The sequence below is a fragment of the Megalops cyprinoides genome, chromosome 1, assembly GCF_013368585.1.
Source record: "Megalops cyprinoides isolate fMegCyp1 chromosome 1, fMegCyp1.pri, whole genome shotgun sequence".
Classification (NCBI taxonomy): domain Eukaryota; kingdom Metazoa; phylum Chordata; class Actinopteri; order Elopiformes; family Megalopidae; genus Megalops; species Megalops cyprinoides.
The window spans coordinates 54,409,126-54,419,420 of record NC_050583.1 but is presented as its reverse complement, the minus strand read 5'-3'; the positions used below and the strand labels follow the sequence as shown (position 1 = coordinate 54,419,420).

The following is a 10,295-nucleotide window of genomic DNA, read 5'->3' as shown; positions in this document are numbered from 1 at the left end:
CAGAACTGATGACACCCTAGGACGGAACTGCTCCGACTCCTTTCCATCACAAGTCAAGCAGTGCACCAGCTGAGGTACAAAATATACCACTGTAATGCAACAAACTCTTTCAGTCAGTGAACTTTTTTCCCCACAGCAAAATCAAAGAAATACATACAAGGATTTGAGTGAATGAAGCTTTAACTTTAATTATTTTGGGTGTCTGTGAATGACACAATACACAAACACATTAGGGGCAATAAAACAGATGTCAACAAATGACAAAAGAATAATTTTCAAAGGGAGTAAGAGAATATAGCCTTCATGGGTTATTAATTTCTGGGCACAATGGACATTTTTTATGAAAGATTAAAACAATATAGCTTGCTTGTGTGAAGTACTAAGAAATGTCTCTTTCTGATTATATCTTCCCGGACAAAAACCATACAGTACGAACCCATTCAAACTTGCTCCCTTTTAAAAGATCAAGATCACTTATACATCCAATATGACTGGCTAAGTGCCACCAACATGCACACATCCTTGTTTGTCACCACCATTACATTTTAAATGCACTGAACTGCCCAATATTTATAACAGTCTGAACTTCAAAATGTAAAGTTTGGCTGTATATACTAGAATGTCGCCAAACAAAACCTCACAATAGCAAACCACAATGGCAAACTGCTGCACTGTGAGAGTAATTCTGTGCTGATGGCTTACTTTATTAGGGTACTGATAATGTTTTCCAAAGCTATATTAACTTCAAGGAAAAGAAAGTAGCTACAGTCTTCCCGATTCTTCTCTTAGGAGTGAAGTTTCACTGGACAAAAAAATAATTCCTATAAGAGGAACAACTTTTTCACTCCCTCTTCTGTACACAATATGGTCTAAGCCAATACAGTCTCAGGCATTCACTTAGTGCTAAACAAACGTTTAAAGAGTAACATTTACTGCAGAAGGTTCAATCCAGCACTTTCAGCCACTGCTTGGATCCAAAGGGAAAAGAGCTTTTTAATGACAGAGCATTATATTTTTTGTGAGTCCAGCATCACTTCTTTCCTTTCTTTCCAGCGGCAGCCTTTCCTTTTTTTGAATATTTGGCCTCCAGGTCGGAGAGGAATGAGTCAAACCCCTGCTCTCTGGACTTCTGCCTTTGCTGAAATTGGAGAAACAGTAAGAGTTGGAAGGGTAACAAACACTATTAGACAGAGGACCTCATACCAGTGCCAATACCATAAGACAAAAAAAAACTCAACAAGGATACTCATACTCTAATAATTCATAGCACCCTGGTAAAAGTCCTTGTATAGTGTTATGCTCACACGCACCGGTTTGGGAGTGTTATTAGCCTGGTCTGACAGTGTTGCTCATTTAACTTGAATGGATGCACTTCTGTTCTTTTGTGCTGGAGGCCGCTCTGGATAAAAGCGTCTGCTAAATGAAGGTAATGTAATGTAATGCAATGTAAAAGGGCAAGCGCCCATCTCACCTTCAGCATTGCCACCAGGCTGTCACCAGACTTAAGCCCCAGCTCCTTCTCCATTTCCTCAGCCTCTTGTCGCTCTTTATCAGCCTGGTCAACACAGGCACAATCTTAAGTACCACACAACAACAACCAGGAAGCACACAATCTACAAATACACCAATAACAGGCTACCCCAGCACGGTCGGGGCTAATGTAGGGATGGGGGCGAGTCGGCTACCCTGCGCTTCCGTGCGGACTTCTTCTTTTTGCTCTCGTGGGCGAAGGCGTGGAAGGTGGGCAGCTCGCCAGAGTCGATGGTGGCCTGGAGGATTTCGGTGACGCGCGGCTCGTCCTCCTGGGTGCAGCAAAGGGCTGAATCCATGATCATGTCCATGTCCCCCTCGTACTGCAGGTAGAGCCGGCTCAGGTCCTGCTTCTCCTCCTCTGTGCCTTTGTAGCTCTTCTCAAACTCCAATATGTCCTCTACTGTGATCTGAGACAGAGTGGGGCGCAGAGTAACAGCTTCCATTCAAAATGAGGAGAAGAAAATATCCGTTTGGCATGCCATGCAGAGACAGTGCAGAAGAGCAGTGAGGAATATCAAGGTCATTGATTCTATGTGAATCGGTATGTGTTTGTTTGTATGCACCAGATTAGAATACTTTATGGATCAGACAGTACTAACGGGAGGATGGTTGCATACATCAGTACTTTCGGTCAGTTTACAGTTGAGTTTAAAAGGAAGGATTCGGTTAACTAAAACAGGCATTGTCCGTAAACACAGGTGAAAACACAGCATGGGATACATTAGAAAAGAAGATGACCCGGGTTAATGGATCTGTCTGGATATAAACGCTCCACGTTTTGTGGCAATCGAGTAGGACGCCTGACAAATGAAGCCGTTTAAGGACTTACCTTGGGGAACAGCAGTCTCCAGTATTCTTCCCAGTTGCGCTCCTGTTTCAGTGAGTCCGTCTCCTCGTCTACCGTTCCCTGCTCGTCGTACACAGCCCGTTGCTCCTTGTCACTAAGCACTGCGTACACCTTGCCCAAAGCCTGAAAGAAAGCACCGCAGCTGGCGTAAGGCTCTCGCTAACGATGGTGCCTGTCAGTCATCACAAACGCGCAATACTGTTGACAAAAATTAAACTGAATTTTGACCATACCCAGGTACAGCGGCCATCACAAAAACCTAACCACATAAGAGGCCTAAACATTAATGGACTGGATGGCGAGAAAGATCTTGCGTTTTCTGTCACGCAGTGGTACCTGGAATTTTGTGGTTGCCTCCTGGTCATCGGGGGCTCTGTCGGGGTGGACTTGTAAGGACAGTTTGTAGTAACCGCGGCGGATTTCTGCTTCCGACGCCTCCTTGGCGACTCCCAGCACCTCATAGAGGTTTGACGTTTTGAACAGTTTCTCACATTGCTCCAGCAGACCCATTTTGACACCTCGTACTGCTGAAAAATAGATGAATCCGGCGAACCGAACGAATACGATCAGTAACTCTGCAAATCACTTAGTCGTTTAGCACGGTTTAGCAAGTCCTGCAATCCCACCGGATAGCTGGCGAGCACATCTTCCTGTGAAAACTAATAATGCTAACGGTATACACAACTAGCTGACTGACGAACCTCACACAGAATGCGAACAGTAAAGCGACAGCATATCAAATTGACTAGCTGGCTGGAGCCCGTATTTTAGAGCTAAATCAACTCGCAATGTTATGGTACGTCAAAAACACAAACCGTTTAAAATAATGATTATAACAACTTACCGTCTGCTCCGTGTCTTCCAGGCGTCCTATTAACAAATCGGAAAAGTAAAACCAAGATGTTTTCTTGATTTGCTAAGTTTATCTGTTCGTATCAGCTTCTGTGAGTCTGCCCACTTTCCTCTCCACCACCAAAATTTGCCGCGATACGTCTAAAAAGCGCGCCACCACGCATTGCGGTTCACTTCCGTCACAAAGCATAAACACAGGAAATGGATGCGGACAAAGGGTGTCGATTACTCTGCCTGTTTCCGGAGCTGAGTTCCAGGCACTATTACAGATCCACAAATCTTTCCACTAAATGTGTGCATTCAGTCGTCGGCGTCTAGGAATCAGTCCCCATACGTAATCTGTGAATTTGTGACTGTGACTATCTTTGATCAAACTGACTGCTCTTCCATTGTCTGAGGACAGCCTATCTCCAAACCCTGTCAGTGGACACCCTCTCTGCATCTACGCTGATTTCCAATCGCAATCAACAACGTATGCAATCCCCGATACAGACATACCACCCTCCCAACCATGCAGCCCAACTTCAGTTAGCGGTAGATGTGTTCGGATAGCATCAAGCTTTCAAAATTGTGTAGATTTCCTAACCTTTACAGTTTACGGGTAGGCTGATATTGAGATATTGACTCTTCTGGGTAACATTAGTAACGGACTAGGCACAAAATTGCAATGCATGACACTCCCATGCATGATCACGTTTTAGGGAATCATAATATGTGCATTTGCCATTGATCTTTAACTCATCTGGATGGGCCTTCTCATTCATTCTGCCCAACTTTTCAATCCACACACTATCCAAGTCAGTGACCACAATTAAATCATTGCAGCATCTCTAGGGTTCAGATGCTCGCTGGCAGCTGGACAAACAGGCCAGGGAAGTCAGCCTGTAAACACCGTATGTGTTTGATTAGACTCTGACTCATTTGGGACAATGACCTCACATACCATTACACTCGGAACGCTTACCCGAGCACACTTGCTGCTAATGATTGTAACAGATGTGCTGTAGAATAGGTTTAAAAACAAACAGAAAAGAAACACACAAACGAAGTTCATGTATTTTATTTAACCTAGGAGCTGTGAATTTACATGTGGATGTTTATTCATCATTCAAATACATACAAATTTACATTACGCCTCATGTGCAGCCCATTTGAAATATATACACAGGTGTGGCCTTTCCCAAAACCAAGCAGAAATCACATTTCCTGAAGTCCTATTTTCCAGTTTAAAGTGACTAACATTCTTTTGATTACTCTAGGAATATGCACAAATCAAAACATATTCAGATGGCCACGAAAGCATTATTTTTTTACATTTAATTCACTTCTGGGTATTGTCTTCTTGATATAAAGTCAATACAAAATGAATACTCAATATCAGGAATTTGCATGTGAGTGCATGAATGCATTAAGTAATGACTATGCAACCACTGTCATAATTTCTCAAGTTTTGCTAAGTTCTAAGTCAACAGTAATACATTTCATGCATTTCAATTAATTTTATTTTTTCAGTTTTTAGATGAAGAAAATCATGAATGGGTTGTCAAAATCTTCAGGCACCAAATAATCTGCAAGATGTAACAAATTGCACTTATATATAGTAACCGCAGGATTATCTTACAATTCACCACTTAAAATTCACTGAAATGCATAGACTGTATTTTATTTGTAAATATTTGATGTGTAACCTGAGATTTAAAAACACAACGGTTTAGCAGAAGTGACAAGCAGTGCATAGTCATTCACCATTCAAGCACATGCAGATTTGTAGTAATCAGAGATGTTTAATTCCATGTATGCTGCATTCAGAAAATGGTTTCATTCAACCATACACACATTTGTGTAGCCTAAGATTTCTCAGATCACAGTAATTCTTCCCACATTTATCACACATGTAGAGTTTCTCTCCTGTATGAATTCGCTTGTGTGTCCGAAGATGACTACCTTGGCTGAAAGTCTTGCCACACTTGTCACAACTGTACGGCTTCTCCCCAGTATGGATTCGCTGATGTAACTTAAGACTCTGAGAATTATTGAACTTCTTTCCACATACATCACAGCTGTATGGTTTCTCGCCAGTGTGGATGCGCTGGTGTAATTTCAGACCACATTTCTGCGTGAAATTCTTTCCACAAAGTAAGCAGCTGTATGGTTTTTCTCCTGTGTGAATGCGCTGATGTATTTTAAGATTAACAGACAGACGGAAAGCCTTTCCACACAAAGTACAGGTAAAAGGTTTCTGTCCCGTGTGAATGCGCTCATGTGTTTTAAGATTAACGGCTTGGCGGAAACCCTTCCCACATATGACACAGCTGAGCGGTTTCTGCTCAGTGTGAATTAACTGGTGTATTTTCAGTGTGACAGCACGAGTAAAGCTCCTCTGACATGTAACACAGCTAAAAGCTTTCTCTCCAGTGTGAATTTGCTGGTGTCTTTTGAGATTCTGCGCAACATTAAAACTCTTCCCGCATTCAAGACAACTAAATGGTTTCTCTCCTGTGTGAATTCTCTGGTGTGTTTTGAGATGAGCAGTCTTGTTGAAACACTTCCCACATACATCACAGCTGTAGGGTTTCTCTCCTGTATGAATTCTCTGGTGTTCATTGAGACTGTGTTTCTGCGTAAAAGTCTTTGAGCAATGCATGCAGCTAAACGGTTTCTCTCCTGTGTGAATTCGTTGATGTGCATTGAGACGACTCAACTTACAAAAACTTTTCCCACACTGTGGGCAACTGAACAGTTTCTCTCCTTTCTCAGCTGCACTGGAACTCCTACCAGTCTCTTCAGAGCCATCATTGTCTTTGATATCAGAGTTTGACTCCGCAAGTGTGGACTGCGAATCATAGTCCTCGTCGGCATCTTCACAGTACTGATGATCAAAGTGAAATCTCATTCCAGCATCAGAGCCAGACTTCACAGCTCCTACAGAGAAAGGATGAAAGACAAACATAACTGTGAGCATTGTAAGGCAGACACGCTGTTCCCAGCATTTCTTTTAAAATAGGCAACTGGAAAACACCCACAACAAGAATAGGGACCAAAAATATTGGTCATCTTATAGCTAAGTGTGGTAGAATGAAATGAATGATTCTTCAAAATGGGGAACATGTCCTTCCAGTGAGCATATATCAGTGTTCACAGGCTGCACACGCTGCCGTATGCCCTCCTAGAACTTAGACAAGCCATAGCCAATTCCCTGTAATGCATCTTCCTTTACACCCCAAAAGCTACTTTTCTTGCAGTGTCTTTGCCCTCTCCACTTACTGCTCCCACTAATCTTCGGTCCTCCCTGTGGGCCACTGCTTGCAGAGTCATCTTCAAGTGTCACCTCCCTGATCAGAGGAGATTCTGGCCCGTCCTCCTCTGCGTCTGCAGACTAACAGGGGAGTAAGGTAAGTCCTAGGCTATCGTTCTCAAATACCCACATGCCAAAACTGGGGGCAAGAATCCTATACGAATTAACAAAAGCAAAAAATGTTGTTTAGATGAATATGAAAGTGAAAATGTTCTTAGGGGAACTATCTGTAAGGAAACAAACCAACATAAGTTACACAGATTTTTTAGGAATACAAAGTTTTTTTCAGGATAATAATAAGTGTGGATGTTACATTACTGTATATTACCATTACATCTTAAAATTGTATACTAAATATAGCTTTCTGGAAATACCAAGGAAGTTCAAGCAGTTGCAAACATTTTGCATGAAAAAAAAAGAATAGCTTCCACATATTCCCAGACATTGAACCCTTTTTAGGAAAAAAGGCACAAGAGGCGATGATGGCAAAAGGATACAAAAACATTGCAGAAGTGAACTCTTCAGTAATATTTATATCAGCAGACAGAATAAGTTGCAATACCCACTACTGGTACCGCGTATGAAACGCATGTGGTATGCAAACTGACCTTGTCTTTCAGGGCAACAGGTGGCATGGGACTGTTCTCTTCTTTCACAACTATAATATGCTCTTCTTTATCCTCCACCCCAGTAGAGGGCGAACGCTCTTCTTCTGAAACAATGTGGGGGAGGCACCATTAAGTTTGTAACACATTCATGCCATATCCATCAAGAACAGTACTACACTGAATAAAATGTAATCAAATTGTCACTTAAAAAGCTACACACACCCAGGTATCTATAAAGAGTATTTCTGACCATCAGAAAAAAGCAAGACATAGCTGACAACCATTTATGACAGCAACCTACCACTTTCTTCTACAATAAGGATGTTCAAAGAATGGTCTTGCGCTCTCTCCTGTAGATTCCTCATTTCAAACTCCATCAGTTGTGGTTTGGTGTCATCGACCAATTTGGTAATCCTGTCCACGGCCTCTTTACTCAGCACCCCCATGATGGAGGCGAATCGTGTCTAAAGAGCGTAAAAAAGGTTAACACACATCGATCTGTGGAAGCACCAGTCTAATAGTGTTAGGCCGCTTATATTACAATACATTATTCTCATTTAGCATAAACTCTTATCCAGAGCAACTTACATAGGTTACAATTTTTTACACATTATCCATTTATACAGCTGGATATTTACAGAAGCAGTTGTGGGCTAGATACCTTGTTCAAGGGTCCAACAGCTGTGCCCCAGCAGGACACTGAACCCAACAACCTTCCCATTACAAGCCCTGCTACTTACCACTATGACACACTGCTGCACTTGCAACAACTTTAGTGGATTACATCTCAAGTTTAAACCACGTGACCACAGAAATATGTTAGAACTAGAAGGGTCTTAAATGTTATCAGGGACAAAAGTCCAGGAGTCAGAGTTCAGTGTTCCAGTGGTCAGACCCTACTAATCAGACTGCAATTGACGCGTATGTCTTCACCTTTCTATAGCACATAATACTAACAACAAAGTTACATGCCTTCTGGACATGATCACAGCTGTCTTATTAGTTAGCTAGACTGGGATGTGCTCTTCAAATTGCTATAGCAACAAATAGCTAACGAGCTGCATATACTTCATTAAAATATTGTAAAGGTCTGTAGTAGCATGCTAGACTACAGACATTTAAGCACTAAAGTAAAATTAGTATAACATATGACAGTATTCAGTGTCTGGTCTCATTCACATAAGTTCCTGAACACTTCGGGGTAACCAGACACCGTTGGACGCGGCGAGGCCTTCTTTATAGCTGACCTTAACATAATTATAAAATAATTAATGAAGAAATTTTTAGCCGTTTCACTTCATTAGCATTTTAGGAGAGTCCTGTCGCGTTAAACTGAGCGAAACATAGGCGGCAGAATGTTGGGGGAAAAAATAAAACAAAACATATTTTAGCGCTAACTTTTGCAGCTAGCTAACGTTAGCTATAAAAGAGAAACCTCGCCATATAGACTAAGTAAGACACATATCCAGCTAACCACCTCGTCTAACTCCGCGCAAGGAAAAACGTGCACAACTCACCGTCATTTGTTCGTTTTGAGTCTGCAGTTTCTTCTTCAACACTTCGTTGTCATTCTGATCTCCGGCCAGTTCCAAACGCAACACGAGAGCAGAGTCCTCGTCGACAAGGTTGCCCATTTCTGCCACGGCTGCTTGAACCAATATCTCCATTATGGAGGCTAACTGAGTCTGAAACGCCACACAATTCGACATTTTGCCCACGATTTCAAACCGGCCCCTTACGAGAGCTGTTGCAAAGCATTGATCTGAATGTCCAAACGCTAATCTTAGCAAAGGAGGACGTGCAACCTATTGAGATCCCTCATTTTTGACGTACGACGTTCGATATAATGACCAGCAAGCTGGTGAATTCTGTTCCACGAACACCAACCGCGGCGAAGTTCGCAATTGTCCCACTTCCGGTTGCTATCGGGGAGTGAGCCATTAAAAATAAAAGCCCACTTGCACGTTGAGCGAAGGTTCATCATCTCTCTCCAAAGGCCCAGTGTATTTACATGGCTCAGGTGTTCATTGATTTTCTGTTCGAGAAGTAGGTCTAGGATAGTTCGTTCCTTAATAAGTAATCTCTATTGTAAAAATGTTCCTGGCTATTGTTTAGAAATTTAGTTTACAAGCAAACAATATTATTTTGATGATTTTTGTTTACCCCTGAGCCTAACGTTAAAGAAACAATGCTAATTCTAACAGAATACGTGGTGTTACAGACTACTATTTTAATGGTGAAATTAGGGTCATATAAAAGGAAATTGAATTTCACCCAGCTGTTTTTTTGTGTCTTCTTTTGGATGTCCAGAATTTGATACACTCCTGATATCAAACTCACATACTCAACACAGACATCATTCTCATCAAGAGTAACCCCTTATCTGTGAAGAAAAGTATTATGTATTGATGAAGAGATCAGAAACTCACCCAAAGACAAACTATACTGTATAATGTATTCAACATTGCAAGAAAGAGTTGCTCATCAGTCATTGAGGTACACATTTAAACAATTCATAATCAAAAACAAAGAGAACATATGTCAAGAAAACAATCATAATTTTTCTGCATGCACCTCATAGTTCGAATGTCAAGATAATCATGCACTTTAATTCTTGGTGCAGCTAAAGGTAACCACCCCCTTCGTGGTTTCAAACTATTAATTTATGATGGTGGATTAAGATAAAATAGGTTTTAAAAACCCAGCAGGTAGACTTATAAATGTGACCAACATGAGCTTTGTTTTACAGCTGTCAAGATCAGGATCATAGGCAAATTGCTAAATGAATAGTAATACATTTATTGTAACAAACCTCTTCCAATAAACCAAATTCCCCACCACTTGTCTCACAGTTATAAACTACTACCAACTAATCCAACTCTTAGCTAGCTAGATGAAAAGAGAAAAAAAAAAAAAAAAAAACTAGCATCCGGTCGTTTAGAAGCTAGCAAGGCAGACAGACAAACAGTACGACTGAACGGATCTCAATATTCTCTTGCATAGCTCCATATGTAATGTTAGATCATTGGTAGTTTCCCTTCCTTGTGTTTTGCCATTTTCATTCACTTGCTGCTAATAATTAAGTGTGCAGAAAAGGCTCTAATGTCAATTAAATGTAAATGAAAATTCTCCCTCCTCCTCCTATGCAGTGAACATTGTC

The 10,295-nt window shown here is 41.3% G+C and overlaps 2 protein-coding genes across 3 annotated transcripts; both read right to left on the bottom strand.

The window, feature by feature from the left end:
• Positions 1–211: 211 nt before the first annotated feature.
• dnajc9 (DnaJ (Hsp40) homolog, subfamily C, member 9) lies at positions 212–3,363 on the bottom strand. 2 transcript variants are annotated; one of them, XM_036521185.1, is made up of 6 exons: positions 3,225–3,363; positions 2,717–2,907; positions 2,363–2,503; positions 1,686–1,940; positions 1,472–1,555; positions 212–1,138 (listed from the first exon to the last, which is right to left on the bottom strand). In XM_036521185.1, exons 2-6 carry the CDS (start codon positions 2,888–2,890, stop codon positions 1,031–1,033), a joined length of 762 nt encoding a protein of 253 aa, XP_036377078.1. In that variant the 5' UTR covers positions 2,891–2,907; positions 3,225–3,363; the 3' UTR covers positions 212–1,030. The 2 variants fall into 2 exon arrangements, with proteins under 2 accessions (XP_036377078.1, XP_036377086.1); XM_036521193.1 differs by having other exon boundaries at positions 2,717–2,904.
• A 1,558-nt stretch (positions 3,364–4,921) lies between these two features.
• LOC118772612 (zinc finger protein OZF-like) lies at positions 4,922–9,010 on the bottom strand. The gene is made up of 5 exons (XM_036521112.1): positions 8,653–9,010; positions 7,437–7,599; positions 7,136–7,239; positions 6,497–6,608; positions 4,922–6,154 (listed from the first exon to the last, which is right to left on the bottom strand). The coding sequence occupies exons 1-5, from the start codon at positions 8,842–8,844 to the stop codon at positions 5,055–5,057; spliced, it is 1,671 nt and encodes a 556-aa protein (XP_036377005.1). The 5' UTR covers positions 8,845–9,010; the 3' UTR covers positions 4,922–5,054.
• Between the last annotated feature and the right edge of the window lie 1,285 nt (positions 9,011–10,295).